Source organism: Asterias rubens, chromosome 16 (genome assembly GCF_902459465.1).
Source record: "Asterias rubens chromosome 16, eAstRub1.3, whole genome shotgun sequence".
Taxonomy (NCBI): domain Eukaryota; kingdom Metazoa; phylum Echinodermata; class Asteroidea; order Forcipulatida; family Asteriidae; genus Asterias; species Asterias rubens.
The window spans coordinates 7631966-7650353 of record NC_047077.1 but is presented as its reverse complement, the minus strand read 5'-3'; the positions used below and the strand labels follow the sequence as shown (position 1 = coordinate 7650353).

The 18388-nt window shown below is 37.9% G+C and overlaps 1 protein-coding gene across 1 annotated transcript; it reads right to left on the bottom strand.

The window, feature by feature from the left end:
• Positions 1-365: 365 nt before the first annotated feature.
• Positions 366-16424, bottom strand: LOC117300812 (succinate dehydrogenase [ubiquinone] flavoprotein subunit, mitochondrial-like). Its single transcript, XM_033784640.1, has 15 exons — positions 16283-16424; positions 13662-13742; positions 13140-13301; positions 12292-12347; positions 10898-10985; positions 9943-10107; positions 9652-9800; positions 9018-9142; positions 8045-8409; positions 7305-7502; positions 6578-6670; positions 6030-6128; positions 5257-5400; positions 4006-4119; positions 366-1367 (listed from the first exon to the last, which is right to left on the bottom strand). Exons 1-15 carry the CDS (start codon positions 16337-16339, stop codon positions 1281-1283), a joined length of 1983 nt encoding a protein of 660 aa, XP_033640531.1. The 5' UTR covers positions 16340-16424; the 3' UTR covers positions 366-1280.
• Positions 16425-18388: the final 1964 nt, after the last annotated feature.

Genomic DNA, 18388 nt, shown 5'->3' with positions numbered 1-18388 from the left:
ATTTTTGTTTTTAGAGTAAGATAGATGTACAGTTAGATGTCAGTCAGTTTTGAAAAATTATCAAAAACAATTAGGTATTTACAGAAAGTTCTAAAATGATAAGCTTGACCATTTCCAATATTTAAACGTAGAATTTTAAAAACAGAAGAAAGTTGAGGGTATCGTAAAACAAAGTTTGAAAATAAGATTGATATCTTTAAATGTGTTTGCAAAGAAACATAAACTATAATTGTATACACAGACAGAAATAACGATGCTTTATGCTGCAAATAAATTAAATGATAATTTTAAAGCTTTGCAAAATATGGATTGGTTGCTTTGTTTACTGTTCAGGTTTGAATTCATAACCCCCCCCCCCCCCCCCCCCCCCCCTTTATACTGTGTTAGTCTCAGCTAGGCTCAACTGTATGTGTATGATTTTGTAAATGCCATATGTTAAAGCAATGGGAATTAAAGTTCAGAAACATGTTCAAGAACAGCCTGCAAGACTTACACATCTAGAGCAAGTCATAAACGATTAATGTTATATCTGCACATCTTTTTATGAAACTTCCTTTCCTATAGCAGTCATCTACAGCTAAGTTTAGTGTTTTAAACCAAAGAAAGATGGCATTTTAATTACAAAACTCTCCCGCATAAAAACCAAATTTAATATTTTGATTTTCACAATATTGACAAATTTGCATTCCCCATATCTACAACAGAAACTAATTCCCTTGCATTGGAAGTTTGCATCTCCACAACCATCCTTAGTAATTCATTGTAATTCTATTAGTCTAGGATCTTTCAATAATACGTAAAAACTTGTTCAAGTGAAAATAAAACACAATACGGTGAGTAAACAAGCCACTTTTAATCAAACGTAAAACCAGGACAATATTTTGCTCATGGCGGTTCTGTGGTGAGCAATTCTTTTCTGCTCACACTTTTTGAGACAAGTTTACTTGAAACAGTAATAGTATTGATATAATTATTCATTTTGTAGCCGACCAACCAACCTGAAGGACACTTGGGCAGATCACAAAAAACATGATGCCCTGGCCTGAACCTAAAACTCCTACTTTCCCCTAGTCTAGGCTGCCCTGGGCCCAATGTCATAAAACCTGTAAGCACAAATAAGTGCTTACCACAGAACAATTTTGCTTAGCAGAAACTTGGTACCAGCTAAATTCCCCATCATTACACTGTTTCAACTGGTGCCCCAACTCAATGCTCTGGGGTCTGATATTGAAGTTGGCTTACCCATCTAAGCATGAACAAGAAAATCTGCAAATGATTATTTAATAAGAGCGAACGGCTGGTGGGACTGTAGAGCAATCTTGTTGGTCCAGGGTCTTGTCTATAACTGGTCTGTACACCAAGTCAACCTACAGATACAACAAGAAGACAATATTAAACCTAGTTTACTTTACAAGTGGAAACAAGTTGGAGTATTGTTGTTAGCTGGTCAGAAGGCCTAGATCTGATTTTAGGATTACAGGCATTGTCTACAACAGCCTACATGTGTGTTGTCTGAAAGACTTTACGAACAATCCAACCCAGAAAATTGATGTTTGATTAAGACAAGAGGGTTTGTAAAGTACATTGCAAACAAAGACTCAAAATAAATAACGGGATGTTCTGAGAACATAGGCTAAAATGAGCTCAATTAAAATTTCTTGTCAATAGAAATCTTTAAAGTTTTCTTTGGTACATGTGTTTACTACTGATACTGAGTTTTGGGATCTGACAACTTTTTAACCAATAATGATGATAAATATACCAAAAGGAACTGAATGCATAACTGAATAACATAAATAAATGATAAGTTGAATATTTGATGGATGATAAATTTGCATCGCGATAAAGAATATTCATTGTGGTTGTACCCATATACACTCAGTACACTCAGCACTTTCCCTGAGTTTTGTGAACAAAAATCACAGGCATGTAACTCGGGTGGGATTCAAACCCACGACCTTTCCGATTCAACAGCAGTGTCTTACCAACATGACCACGTAGATTGCCCGGTAGCTAGAGGCAATACACGCTGCAAAAACATTGAATATTTGCTTAATTGATTGATTGATTATTGAATAGGACGAATCCTTACCTTTCCTGTATCCACATTCATATTACTGAGTGTGTGTTTTCTCCAGTGTTCTCAACTGATTGATTGATTGATTATTTGCTTAATAGACTGATTGATTGATTGTTGAATAGGACGGCTCCTTACCTTTCCTGTATCCACATTCATATTATTGAGTTTGTGTTTTCTCCAGTGTTCTTAACTGATTGATTGATTGCTTATTGAATTGGACGGCTCCTTACCTTTCCTGTATCCACATTCATATTACTGAGTGTGTGTTTTCTCCAGTGTTCTTAACTGATTGATTGATTGTTGAATAGGACGGCTCCTTACCTTTCCTGTATCCACATTCATATTACTGAGTGTGTGTTTTCTCCAGTGTTCTTAACTGATTGATTGATTGCTTATTGAATTGGACGGCTCCTTACCTTTCCTGTATCCACATTCATATTACTGAGTGTGTGTTTTCTCCAGCATTCTTAACTGATTGATTGATTGAATTGGACGACTCCTTACCTTTCCTGTATCCACATTCATATTACTGAGTGTGTGTTTTCTCCAGTGTTCTCAACTGATTGATTGATTGCTTATTGAATAGGACGGCTCCTTACCTTTCCTGTATCCACACTCATATTACTGAGTGTGTGTTTTCTCCAGTGTTCTTAACTGATTGATTGATTGATTGTTGAATTGGACGGCTCCTTACCTTTCCTGTATCCACATTCATATTACTGAGTGTGTGTTTTCTCCAGTGTTCTGAACCGATTGATTGATTGCTTATTGAATTGGACGGCTCCTTACCTTTCCTGTATCCACATTCATATTATTGAGTTTGTGTTTTCTCCAGTGTTCTTAACTGATTGATTGATTGCTTATTGAATTGGACGGCTCCTTACCTTTCCTGTATCCACATTCATATTACTGAGTGTGTGTTTTCTCCAGTGTTCTGAACCGATTGATTGATTGCTTATTGAATTGGACGGCTCCTTACCTTTCCTGTATCCACATTCATATTACTGAGTGTGTGTTTTCTCCAGTGTTCTGAACCGATTGATTGATTGCTTATTGAATTGGACGGCTCCTTACCTTTCCTGTATCCACATTCATATTATTGAGTTTGTGTTTTCTCCAGTGTTCTTAACTGATTGATTGATTGCTTATTGAATTGGACGGCTCCTTACCTTTCCTGTATCCACATTCATATTACTGAGTGTGTGTTTTCTCCAGTGTTCTTAACTGATTGATTGATTGTTGAATAGGACGGCTCCTTACCTTTCCTGTATCCACATTCATATTACTGAGTGTGTGTTTTCTCCAGTGTTCTTAACTGATTGATTGATTGCTTATTGAATTGGACGGCTCCTTACCTTTCCTGTATCCACATTCATATTACTGAGTGTGTGTTTTCTCCAGTGTTCTCAACTGATTGATTGATTGCTTATTGAATAGGACGGCTCCTTACCTTTCCTGTATCCACACTCATATTACTGAGTGTGTGTTTTCTCCAGTGTTCTTAACTGATTGATTGATTGATTGTTGAATAGGACGGCTCCTTACCTTTCCTGTATCCACATTCATATTACTGAGTGGGTGTTTTCTCCAGTGTTCTCAACTGATTGATTGATTGCTTATTGAATAGGACGGCTCCTTACCTTTCCTGTATCCACATTCATATTACTGAGTGTGTGTTTTCTCCAGTGTTCTTAACTGATTGATTGATTGCTTATTGAATTGGACGGCTCCTTACCTTTCCTGTATCCACATTCATATTACTGAGTGTGTGTTTTCTCCAGTGTTCTGAACCGATTGATTGATTGCTTATTGAATTGGATGGCTCCTTACCTTTCCTGTATCCACATTCATATTACTGAGTGTGTGTTTTCTCCAGCGTTCTCAACTGATTGATTGATTGCTTATTGAATTGGACGGCTCCTTACCTTTCCTGTATCCACATTCATATTACTGAGTGTGTGTTTTCTCCAGTGTTCTTCATATGTTTTAGGTGTCTGTCCTTCAACTGGTTTGCTGTAATCGTACTCATCAATACGAGTCTAAAGGAAAGAAATGAAATCAGTTTTATCAACACAAAACAAGTGAAGATGAAAGAATAAAATCAGCCTCGTCATTGTTTCATGCAAAATAATAAATCTCAGCACAATCTCATTGTACTTTAATACAAGTAAAGATGAAAGAATAAAATTTGCTTCGTCAATGCTTCATGCAAAATAATAAATCCCAGAACAATTTCATCATACTACAATGCTAGTCTAGATACAAATAAAATCAGCTTTGTCAGCGAGGTGTAGACATCTTTTCTTCCTAGCGCATCTCTCATCTTATCATACTCATCAGTATGAGTGAAGATGGAAGAAATCAAATTAGCTTCGTCAATGCTTCATGCAAACAATAAGTCTCAGAACGATTTCACCAAACTACAACAAGAGTCTAGATACAAATAAAATCAGCTTTGTCAGCCAGGTGTAGATTTCTTTTCTTCCTAGATCTTCAATTTGTGTATGTTTAAAATACACATGTACAAAATGTTCAAACCCTTCACAAAAGTGCTCACCAAGGCATGAGTTATTTTCGACCCTCTGGGTCTCATATGAAAGTTGACACCATAAGCTATCCATACATATAAACCTTTTCCCACAGAATCAAACATTTTATTATTCGGCAGCCATTTCAAAAGTGTATTTCTTTTTTTGAGACACCCGGAGGTATGCTATTTCCTTTCCCATAATCACAATTGTAATGGGTCAACAACTAATGAAGTCATAGCCCATGCACGTCTCAATGCGCATGATTGTGCAAAGATTCTAGGTTTAATGTAGTATAGTTACTTGTAAACTAAAACCAGGCATGATATGATGTCCTTGGGAAAACATAGGAATGTTTTATTGAGTACAAGGGCTGACTGTACATGGTGTAGGCTTTCATAGACACTTCAGGCTATTTAATCACAATTTTACAGGTTTTTCCTAAGGGCGAAAAAATCAGATATCAGAGTGAAGAAGAAAGAATGCCTGTACAACACAGCATCCATCTTGAGAGCTTGACTTTTGTTAATAGTGTTTTTTTGTTTCCCAAGATGTACTGCAGTATACGTTTAAGAGATTTATCGTTTAAGATGACACCAGTGTGTCACTCCTCACCCCTAAGCATATTCTACTTCTACAGACTCTTACCTTGAAATCTTCCCTTGCATGAGCTCCTCTGCTTTCCTTCCTTGCTTCAGCGCTGACCATTGTCTGGACAGAGTTTAACATCAAGTTCTGTAACTCCAAGGCCTCTATTAGATCTGTGTTCCACACAATACCACGATCGTACAACTAGACAACAAAAAACAAAGAAAATTGTTAGATCAGTGTTTATTAACACAATACCACGATCGTACACAGCAATACAAAAAGAAGATTGTTAGATCTGTGTTTCACACAATACCACGATTGTACAACTAGACAACAAAGAATTAAAGAAGAATTTGAAGCTTTGCATGGTGTGAGTATTATTAGCTGAAGTTTTCTGTACCATCATGTGATTGTGAAATTCTCTTCTGAGTGGTGTTGGTTTTGAAAGAACTGGTGGTTGACAACTCAACGTTTTGATCAAAGTCCGATCAAAGCGAGTTTAGTTATCAACCACCGGTTCTTTTCAGAACCAACATGACTCGAGAGAGACTTCCACATTGTGCTACCACAAACCTCACCTAAAGAATTATAAACAAAGTCAGTGTTCTAAGCAATACAATGATTGTACAACGATCCAACAAAGTATCAACACAGGAGAGTTATCAGAACTGATTTCTATACCACAATCATAGATACATGTAGGTTGTATGACATTCTTTATGATACCTGATGGGATGTTTCTATATCAATTTGTAGCAAACTAATCACTGTCAGTGAGTAGAAGGTTGCAAGACACAAGAAACAATGAAGACGTAGTGTGAATGTAATACCTTCATATCTTGCATGGTGCCGTACGCATCGCTAATAAGATCAACTCCTTCCTTCAGAGTCTCTCCAGTTCGGAATACTGCAGCATTGTTCTGCATTATCTGAAATTAGGAGAGAAAAAAAACAACCTCAAAACACAAATCATTGTAATCAGGGCATTGCAAATTGGAGAAAACAGTAAAATAAATAACATCAACCATGACTTAGTGCAATACGCCCTTGCTTTAGTGAAGATGTAAAGATGTTGATGACACTAAACCAAGATGCTCTTTTAGAGCCAATTCTTCCCAAGACGGTATAAATACTAGGTACAGACTGTTACTAATAGCCAAAGATGTAACATAAAGGTATTAACAGGATTGGTGGAGCTCACAAATTTAAATACTCACAGACAGTGTTTATGTTTTTTCTTGGGAACAACCGCATAAATAAAATAACAAACCTGTGAAAATTGTTGTTTTATATTACAAGAAACTTACTCTCTGCATGTTTAGTTTGACTATCAAGCAAGTGAGGGGTTTGTTTATTATGAATTATTCATGAAACTTACTCTCTGCATGTTGAGTCTAATATCAGCAACCTTCATGCTTCCATCGGCGTAGCGGAGTTTATCAATGTTAGCTACAGAGGCTTCACCAGCATCCTACAATACAACACAGAAAATGACATGAATAATTATGGTAAGGTCGTGGGTTCGAATCCCACCCAAGATTTGCTTGTGGATTTTTGGAAAAGCTCACTGAGAACCAATTGCTTAATACACACATCGGTGTGGGTAACAAGAAAATAAACTAACATCTATAAACTTATTATGTCATTTTATCTTCCAGTACACACTAATCCTGGAGGGTGGTATAAAAACATATATACTACTTTCTCTGTTTTTATTGCACAGTGCGTATTGCGAGTGTCAATGCGTCACGCTCCGTATATGGACAGTGCAAAAAATACATTATAAACTTTGTGCGCGTGCATGCTGTTCGTCGTGAAATAACGCTCTGAAATTTTAAGCTTTGTGCGTTGCACGTGAGACTGGAAGATAAATTCGTTATAACACGTGCGCTCATAGAATACAAAAAAGTATAGCGCGTCTGCGTCCCATATCCAACTCCACCTTCGGCTTCATTGGATATGGGACGCAGAAGCGCTGTATTTTTCCGTATTCCACTCACGCTTGTGTGATAACTTATTATATACAAAGCAATCTGTATATTATCATCAGCACTGAGAACTTAACTGAGGTTCGAGAGAGTCTGAGATGATTTTTCTCAACTTACCGGTTTAATGTCTGGCAGAGCTTCCCCTGGTTTATTGATCTCTGTAATAGTATGAGCACAGGCTCGACCAAACACCACAAGATCAAGAAGAGAGTTAGCTCCTAGTCGATTAGCTCCATGAACTGAAGCACAAGCTGCTTCACCACAAGCATATAGACCGGGGACTACATGATCCTCCTCATTCTCATACTTAATCACCTGTAAATAAACAAAGACAATTTAGTCCTCAACACCAAGATCTAGAAGAGAGTTAGCACCTAGTCGATTAGCTCCATGAACTGAAGCACAAGCTGCTTCACCACAAGCATATAGACCTGGGACTACATGATCCTCCTCATTCTCATACTTAATCACCTGTTAATAAACAAAGACAATTTAGTCCTCAACACAAAGATCAAGACAAGAGTAATAGCTCCTAGATTGCAAAATTGTTTGTCAATCAGTATTGTTTGAAGCTTTGCATGGTGTGGAGAAATAAGAAGGAACTAAAAATAAATAGTAAACTGGCGGGTACAACCATGTGTACATCTCCTGAAGGCAGAAGCCAAGCAGAGTATTCTGTTCAAAGCGTTGAGACCAAAATGGCTCTTCTCAGAGCCAACACTCACTCATAAGAGATTTACACATGGTTGTACCCGCAAGTTTACTATTTATTTATAGTTCCTTCTTGTTTGTCAATCAGTTTAGGAGTGTTCAGTTTTATTGTCATCACAAAGAGAAACTATCATTTAACTCCCTACCTGACCCCTGAAGTTGGTTGGTACTCCGCCCATGTTATAATGCACAGTTGGCAATACAGGTACGGGATCCCTGGTAACATCAACACCAGCAAAGATCTGAGCAGTTTCTGAGATTCCTGGAAGACGACTCGCTAACTGCTCAGGAGGAAGATGAGAAAGCTGGAGGTAAACATGATCATTCTGAGGACCACAACCACGCCCTTCTCGAATCTCAATCGTCATTGAACGAGAGACAACATCACGAGATGCAAGATCTTTGGCTGTAGGAGCGTAACGTTCCATGAAACGTTCTCCTTCACTGTTAAGTAGGTAAGCTCCTTCACCACGGCAACCCTCGGTGATCAGACAACCAGCACCATAGATACCTTACGGAAAATCAGAATATACTTGAGTTAAAGTTTGATATGATTTGCAGTTTAAATTTGAAAACTACAATTACCTTAATTAATAAAGTACAAAACATTAATTGAGGATAGGTATTCAAACAAGGATTTTGGTCTAGTGCAAAAACATGCTTTTGCATGTACAATATTATAATTTTTATTCAAACCGGAGGGAAACGATTCAAGGGGAGACTAAATCACAATTATTATGGTTAATAATCTGTTTCAGCTGTTGTTTAGTCTAGTTGGTTAGACATCTGCTCTCGATTGGTAAAGGTTGTGCGTTTGAATCCAACTAGAGTATTATATGTATATGATTTTGTTAACAGAACTCAGGAAAGTACTGAGTAGCGAGTATACAGTGTCGTTGTAAGGGTAAAAAAATAATAATAATAATATTCTAATTTAACGACTCAAACTAATAGCAGATTCATCTCAAACGGCCTTTTTTGAGATCTGGCGGACACAATAATACGACACAATTAGGTATGTGGGTAAATTAGTCTGTAGACACCCAAATCACACGGTGTACTCCTAAAGTGTCGTACCATACCTCAAAAAGACAAATGGAATGTGGTAAACCTTCTAACCTGTTGGATGGAACTGAACAAATTCCATATCTTCATTAGCGAGGCCAGCTCTGGTTAACATAGCAGTCCCATCACCAGTACAAGTATGAGCTGAGGTACAACTGAAATAGGCTCGGCCATAACCCCTGAAAATAAGCAACACCTTTTAAGGGTTAACAAGGTGCTTTGGCACATTCAGCGACTACAAGAAACAACGAGGCAAAAGTGTAAAGGTTCTTTTACTTGCATTACACAACACACAGGACCTGTAGCTTTCTGACCCAAGTGAAACAAGCAAACAATAATAGTTGCTTTATCCCCAGTAGCTAAAATGGTATTCTTAGTCTACGTACTCAGCTAGACTTACCCAGTAGCTAAGATGGTATTCTTAGTCTATGTACTCAGCTAGACTTACCCAGTAGCTAAAATGGTATTCTTAGTCTACGTACTCAGCTAGACTTACCCAGTAGCTGAAATGGTATTCTTAGTCTACGTACTCAGCTAGACTTACCCAGTAGCTAAGATGGTATTCTTAGTCTACGTACTCAGCTAGACTTACCCAGTAGCTGAAATGGTATTCTTAGTCTACGTACTCAGCTAGACTTACCCAGTAGCTAAAATGGTATTCTTAGTCTACATACTCAGCTAGACTTACCCAGTAGCTAAGATGGTATTCTTAGATCTGATTCGATGAATAGTTCCATCTTCAAGACACAGAGCAGTCACCCCTCGGCATTCTCCGTCTTCCATTATCAAATCCAAGGCAAAATATTCAATGAAGTAGTTGCAATCATAGCGGAGGGACTGAAATCAAATGAGAAACAATTTGTTGAAAAGAAAAACTAAATAGATTTAGAAGCTTATGTCCAGGCATTGACTATTGTATAGGTCAAATAACTGTCAACCTTGAACATCCCCTACTCACTAGGAGGAAATATTGACCAACCTGTCCATATAGAGTATGAAGAAGTGAATGTCCAGTCCTATCAGCCACAGCACAGCATCGATGAGCTTGACCACCTTTACCATAATCATAACTCTGACCACCAAACGCTCTCTGGTAGATCTTACCCTCCTCAGTTCGACTGAAGGGCATGCCGTAATTCTCAAGCTGTTGACAAATTATAATTATTAGTTTAAACAAAAGTATATGATTACTGGTGTTTTCCAAATCAGTTAAAACACTTTACTGCATCCATTTCATGGTGTTACAAAAAACTTGTTTAGGATTAAATGCTAAGAATGTACTCCATAGTGTGAGTTGATATACATGTACTGTCAGCTCATTTCAAAGCCAAAACAGCTCATGAGAAAAATGTCAATGGTGCTACCTCAAACTTCTATAGATTTTGAGTTGTTAAACCGTCAGTGCTTTAAAATACCATGAGAAATACCATGCCACTACCACACAGCACACCTGTAAAGATTTAGAGTTATCAAACTGCCAGCTCATGTCAGAGCCATTACGATTCATCAGCGGTAATTCCACAGTGCTAACACAAACCTCCCTAGAATTGTGACTTGTTACACCACCAGCTCTTATCAGAGCCAACACAACTTTAAAGACATTCTCAAAGTGCTACCTCAATACTCTCGTACAGATGTTCCTGAACCTCTAAATTGCTCTGAAACAATGTAAAGTTTGAATTTCAAATCGTCTTGTCAGTGCAAAAGCGTCCACTAAAAAAAACACTCATAATGTGCAAGCTTGAAATTGTTAAAACATTGTATCTTGCCAAAAATTGCCTGTTTGTATACACAAAAACAAGTACACGCTGAGATACAACCTTTTTTCACACAGTATTTCGTGCCAGGTACATTGTTTTTGCCAAGTCCAGATAGAATGTTTTGCACTATTAAATGCAGTGATATGTTAACACTATTTGATTATGTTAAACTACCTCAATAACAGCCTTAGGTGCCTCCTCTGTCATGTAGTGGATGGCATCTTGATCTCCCAACCAATCAGATCCCTTCACTGTGTCATACCTACAGAAATATGCAAAAATGTAAATACGTGCAAAGTGACTTCCACAACTCCTAACCAATCAGATCCCTTCACTGTGTCATACCTACAGAAATATGCAAATATGTAAACACATGCAGAGTGATTTCTACAACTCCTGACCAATCAAGTCATACTCTTGAGTTTGGGGATGGCTCAAATTTTACAATACAATAGTTTGGAAAATATTTCAGGTCAGGCTTAGTATTTCATCTTTAAGAGGGGAGGCCATTGTCATAATTATTTGCAAAGGCCAGCTCCACTGAAATATCTAAAAGTCTGTGGGAAACTTCCAAATCAAGGGACACCAAGGCCTAGAGCAGGGAAAACAGAGGCCATGGCTTCCTGGTAATTCCAGGCCTTTAAGATGGATAGGATAAGTTTCCTGTAATTAAAAAAATACAAATAGTTAGCGGCCTATCTTTTGACCCTCGCAGGGTCTTTCTCAAAGGCTATTTTCTAATTACACAAAACAACTGCAACTTGGAATACCCATCTACTACATGTAATATCTACAAAACAACTGCAACTTGGAATACCCATCTACTACATGTAATATCTACAAAACAACTGCAACTTGGAATACCCATCTACTACATGTAATACCTACAAAACAACTGCAACTTGGAATACCCATCTACTACATGTAAACAACTGCAACTTGGAATACCCATCTACTACATGTAAACAACTGCAACTTGGAATACCCATCTACTACATGTACATGTAATATCTACAAAACAACTGCAACTTGGAATACCCATCTACTACATGTACATGTAATATCTACAAAACAACTGCAACTTGGAATACCCATCTACTACATGTAATATCTACAAAACAACTGCAACTTGGAATACCCATCTACTACATGTAATATCTACAAAACGACTGCAACTTGGAATACCCATCTACTACATGTAAACAACTGCAACTTGGAATACCCATCTACTACATGTAAACAACTGCAACTTGGAATACCCATCTACTACATGTACATGTAATATCTACAAAACAACTGCAACTTGGAATACCCATCTACTACACGTAATATCTACAATGTAGTATATGACAAAGATATTGTAATCACTCCAATGCAAGGTCGACAGATCTATTTAGAAAATTTTCCAGATTGCAAAAATACTTGTTCAGTTGTTATCCTCTGGTTTCAATCATTATGTTGAAGATAGATAGTTTGGTTTATTGTTTTTTACACTTATGGCCAATGGCTAAATTACAGTAAAAATTACAATTTATTTATATTCAAATCCCAACAATAACTCAACTTACATGTGCCATCTCCAGTTATCTGGCTCCATATTACCAAGTGCTGCATTTATACCACCCTGTAACAAACAAATAATGATAATGAACTTTTAAACTTGGGTACTTATAAATCAAATTAGGTTTCAAAACATCACTTAAATTGAATCCAATTCAAACATCACTTAAATTAGGTTTTGTCTAGATCTCGAAAATACCCTGGGAAAAAACTATGATTTTGAATTTTGCACAATAAATGACGGAAAGTTTGTTTATACACGTGAAATAAGGGGAATTGACATTTCAGGCTGTGCCCTACATGTGTAACTTGGTAAGTAAGGGAGCGTGTCAAATGTCAGGTCTGTTCCCGGCACCTATGAATATCCCTGTCTAAGTGCCTGCATCCAGTAGATGACCAGAATGGTCCATTGGACTAGGACATTGTATCAAACTACATTAACATGAGAGAGTATATATATATGTATTGACCAAACCAACAGCGGACGAGCCGCCAATTACAGGAAAGGATACAAAAAACAATTAGAAATATTCATATAGCCTATATTAAAACAATCTGATATGTACAAAGTTAAGGATTAAAATAGAATCATCTTAGGAAAGAAAATTAAAGCATACATTGAAGATGTTTGCTTTTTGATGTTACAATGTAATGTTCCGGCGGAATGTTCAGCACAAAACTTGCTAAGCACAGAAAAGTATTGCTTAATAGAAACAGGTTACCAGCCAAAATTACATGAAGTTTACATTGTTGTGACTGGTGCCTCACTTAATTTTTATTAGCAAAGAAATTGGTCTGGACCTGATGATGCAGATGAATCAATATCCTTTTCAACAGATTAGAATCTTAATTTTACCTGAGCAGCTACTGTGTGGGATCTTGTAGGAAACAGCTTAGAGATACAAGCAGTCTTGAATCCTTCATGAGCGAGACCAAATGCAGCCCTTAAGCCAGCACCTCCTGCTCCAACCACAACAGCATCAAATGTATGGTCAACAACTGGGTAGTCCCTGGAAATCTAATCAACAAAAATACATCCTCCTTCGTTTCATTTTATTTATTAAATTTGCTGGTAAAGATAAATAGTACATTTATAAAATTGATACAATCTATAAGAGAAAACAACAACAGAACAGCAATGTAGATGTTTAGCACTGTGATGAATTTCAGAAGAAGAAAATTATGAATTATAGGTTGATCTTTCGATGTTTCATTAGATATAAACAACTACACTCAAAAGACATCTTCATGTTTGACTTAAAATCAATTCTTCTTTACAAAGTGGTCTCTACATTACAGACTGTGAACATTTTTTCACTGACATGTTATAAATTAGACAAAATCAAAAACAGAGAAAAACTCAAATAAGTTTACTTACAGATCCTGTTTTAGCATCCCCTCCTGTCTGTCTTCCCTCTACTGTAAAATGGAACGGCCTTGCACCAAGTGGAGATGTGATCTGATGGTAAAAGAGCCATTATTTTGTTTTAAATAACTTTGTAAATTGTGGTGACCGTGAGAGTAAAAATCAAACTAAACCCATGGAGCAATAAGCTAGTTTATTGCTCTTCTGTGCAAAACAAACTTTAAAAAAATATTTTAAAAATTTAATTATAGAGAGGGCTGCATATTACAATGGGGAAAATATACAATACTGTGTAGGGCTGGAATAAATGCTCATAATGTTTGGAGGACCAGAAAATAATGTGTAACAAGATCAGAAGCATTTTGAGAAAAAAAAAACTTTCTGGCATTCGCCAGCGCTTATCATGCGTTTAACTGTTTTTTATTGAACAAGCACTAAATCAAGAGCAAAGAGAAGATTTATCTCAAGTTTCTACAGGGGTTTCAATTGAACTTCTTTTGTTAGTAATACAAACCTTTTCAGAATATTCTTGCTTTATGGGAAGAGAACAAACTTTAGAAAAGGGGGCATTATGAGCAATCAATGCAGAACGTGTCAGTTAAGGATGGTTTTGTTATCTCTCTGCATTACCTACACTCATGTTCACACATCATCCAAAGATTGTATATGAAAGACCTGGTAATTTGGTGTCAGGACACTTGGTACCACGACGTCCTTCTTACAAGACACTTCAGAACATGTCAGTTAAGGATGGTTTGTTATCTCTCTGCATTACCTACACTCATGTTCACACATCATCCAAAGATTGTATATGAAAGACCTGGTAATTTGGTGTCAGGACACTTGGTACCACGACGTCCTTCTTACAAGACACTTCAGAACATGTCAGTTAAGGATGGTTTGTTATCTCTCTGCATTACCTACACTCATGTTCACATCATCCAAAGATTGTATATGAAAGACCTGGTAATTTGGTGTCAGGACACTTGGTACCATGACACCCTTCTTACAAGACACTTCAGAACATGTCAGTTAAGGATGGTTTGTTATCTCTCTGCATTACCTACACTCATGTTCACACATCATCCAAAGATTGTATATGAAAGACCTGGTAATTTGGTGTCAGGACACTTGGTACCATAACACCCTTCTTACAAGACACTTCATACCTTCTCACAAGACACTTCTTACTCTGCATCGTTTATGATTATTTTGTGCTTTGTGATCAGATGAATATACAATAATGGCAAATCAAAACAATTCATATTTTTTTGTTGGGACCAAGGAGCAATTTTGACGGTTGCATGATTGTTTGACTTAAAAAGAATTTTAAAAATACATGCGGAAGATGTTGTCCTTGGCGGACATTAACTTTTTATCAATATAAACCACAAGGGAAACTGACTGGGTAAATTTTGAAATGATTTTTGGGGTTGAACAAAGAATTGACTAGAGTGGGATTCGAACCAACAACCTCCGGATTAACGTGCAGGCGCTGAGGCTATGGTCTTCAAGCAAAATCATGATAAACATGTGCGTATTAGAAATTAGGGTGGACCGACACAAGTGTAATCTGTGTGTTTCGTAAGGGGTCATGAACTTCTATTGAGTACGTAGGTCGGAGTACGGTGGGAGAGGTCAATGGCACGAGTGGCGGGTCTTTTTGACCACTCCAGTAGCAGCGGGCTTGTCGCTGGGCAGAGGCAGGCAAATCCCGTGGTGGCTGGGCGGTGCCTGTGTGCATGCAGCGTCTGCATGCCACGGCTTGTTTCTCGGGCGAGGCCCAGGAAGCCAGTCAGTGTGATTTTGGTAAGCGATGGAGTAAGAAGTGTTATCTCAAGCAGGGGTTGTGTGGCGGGCTGTGGAATACAGGATGGAAGTTTCGGTGCTGCGGTAAATCCGCCGGGACACGCTGCTGCCTCCGACCCATTTTCTCCCTATTCCCTTTTTAAAATTTGATTTGTTTCACTTTTCAATACGCGCTAAGAGCAAGCTTTAGAGTTAGGTGAACACATTCAGCCGGTTTATACTGCCGGGTGGCTCGTAGATAAGGCGGCAGAATTTTTTTATTTCTTAGCTGCATGAGGAAAGGGTGTGGACGTGTGGCTAAGGATTCAGCTAGCCTTGGCCACACAAGTGGGGCTAAAAAATATTGTGAATAAAATGAAGACACCTGCTGGCTGTAGAGTAATACACAGAGTCTCACTTGCAGTCACTGCAGATATTTCTTCTACGTATGGCTTCACCGGGAAACCATTCTTTGTCGTTTGCCTTGAAAACAGGAAAAACTCAAAACAAATAGGACCAGTTGAAGTCATTGAAGATCGGTGTGTGGAGTGAAAATTTCAATGTCCATCATCAAGTTTTAATTTATGTTTGCATAGTTAATATAAACAAATGAAGACAATTAGGGCATCGGTTGATATATCGCATCATTATTTTTTTCCCAATTCAGAGAAAAAAAACATAATACCGTGAAAACTGGTAAGACTAAGAGGAGAAGAATATAATTTATTATATTTATAAAATTAAAAACAACAAAAATTATAAAAAGTTATAAAAATCACAATGATATAGCGTCGATTAAAACTGACTAAAATTTAACGAAACAATTCACATGGAGCAATACTTACCGATTTTGCAATTAAATTTGCAAAGGAGCGACGGGGTAACTTCAAAAGCGAAGCCATTCTTTTCAATTAGGCATAGATTCACTCTAACTGCTTACGTGATGATTCTGTTCTGACTTTCTTCTGGGCTGTGTACGACCGATTTGTGCACAACTCAACCGTGCAACAAAACCTAGGCTGGTGCCGTAACCTTTGTCCTTACTATTGTGCGCAATCACAAAGTGGTAAGACAAGGACTATGACTTTCTTACATAAAAATAAAAAAGACTGTATAGAGGGCGCTATTTCACCTTTTCATTACGTAAGTAAAAGTTTTGTCAACTGATTTTTTTTATCAGTTGAAAAACTGTCATTGCAGGGGAAATGATCCAAAAGTATGTCCATCCTATGGCGGATGGCCACTTAATGTATCGCCATTGTGCCAAACGTTCAAGGGAGAGATCCGTAAAGATGGGGTTTGCCATAGACCTTATGCATTGACGTCATCCAGCCGCCATCTTTGAGGTCAAACGGTGACGAAACAATCGAAACGCACATAGATTGGCCAATGAACAACCTCCTTTTGACCTCAATGCGGGGGCGCCGTACTGAAATGACGTCATGTGCATAAGGTCTATTGTGGGCAGGAGATTGTGTGTCCCCCCCCCCCCCCACCGCGCCCAGCCGGAGACTATTCGGTCCCCCATGGCAAACTGTGTAAAAAGTTCTTTTAAATCGTCCTCCTCAGCCCAACTATTTCTACCTCCATGATATAATTATTATCTCCAATTGGGGGACAAATATCCGGCACAGAAGTTCATCTTTATCAGTGTCACCCACACAATGCTCAACAGTACAAAAACAAATGCATTTTGCGATTTCGGCCTACCGATCGACTTTGCATGACTTTTTAGTCACATTTCCGATCCAAAACATAATAATAAACAAACCTTCCAAAACACTTTTACCGCTTTTACCGCTTTTGATCAACCACGAAAACTCTCATAACTCAAACATTTTGATTTGCTGTCGCTTTTCCTGTTACACTGTGACATCTACGGTGGGTCTGGGAAATATAAATAAAAAACATACATAAAACTTAAAAAGCGCAAACTCTGGAAGTGTCCCTCGGCCACGGCTTAAAGGCAGTGGACACTATTGGTAATTGTCAAAGACTAGTCTTCACAGTTGGTGTATCTCAACATATGCATAAAAGAACAAACCTGTGAAAATTTGAGCTCATTGGTCGTCGAAAATGCGAGATAATAATGAAAGAATAAACACCCTTGTCACAAGTTGTATGCGTTTTAGATGGTTGATTTCGAGACCTCTAGTTCTAAATCTGAGCTCTCGAAATCAAATTTGTGGCAAATTACTTCTTTCTCAAAAACTATGGCACTTCAGAGGTAGCCGTTTCTCGCAATGTTTTATACCATCTACCTCTCCCCATTACTCGTTACCAATCAAGGTTTTATGCTAATAATTATTTTGAGTAATTACCAATAGTGTCCACTGCCTTTAACAAGCCACCTGCAAACAATACATGATGAATATTGGTAAACATCTCTTATGCCCTTTGCTAAGGGAATAAAAGGGTAGCGACACGGCCGTTTAAACAGGCAGGGTCGAATTGCCGTGTGATAAAGGCCCGAGCCGAAGGCCGTGAAAGAACTATGTAGCTATAACAACCCTTTTATTCCCATTCATAAATATACCTTTTTGGTTAAAAGGCGTAATATTAAGTAATTAAGAAACTCTGTAAAACTTTACGTTTCCGACGTGCTTGATGAGCTCTAGCTGTATGTTTCTACCTCCGTGGTATGTACATCCCGTGTGTTGCATGCCTATTTCTTTCACACACAGCGAGGCCAACTCACCGACAGCGCCTGCATCGCCCGTAACAAGAAACGTTTTGCACCAAGACTAGCGCGGAGTATCCGCTCACAACCGGTTGTAAACACTGGTCATTATCAAAGGTTTTAAACACCCACACGTGACGCACTCTCCACCAATAGGAATAGCGAAACTGTCTGAGGTATTTATGAATTAAATTTAATAACATGTTAAAACAAAAGATGTGTTATAGTCATCTGCAGTGTACAAGGCTAGAATGGCTCCTCATTATCGGGC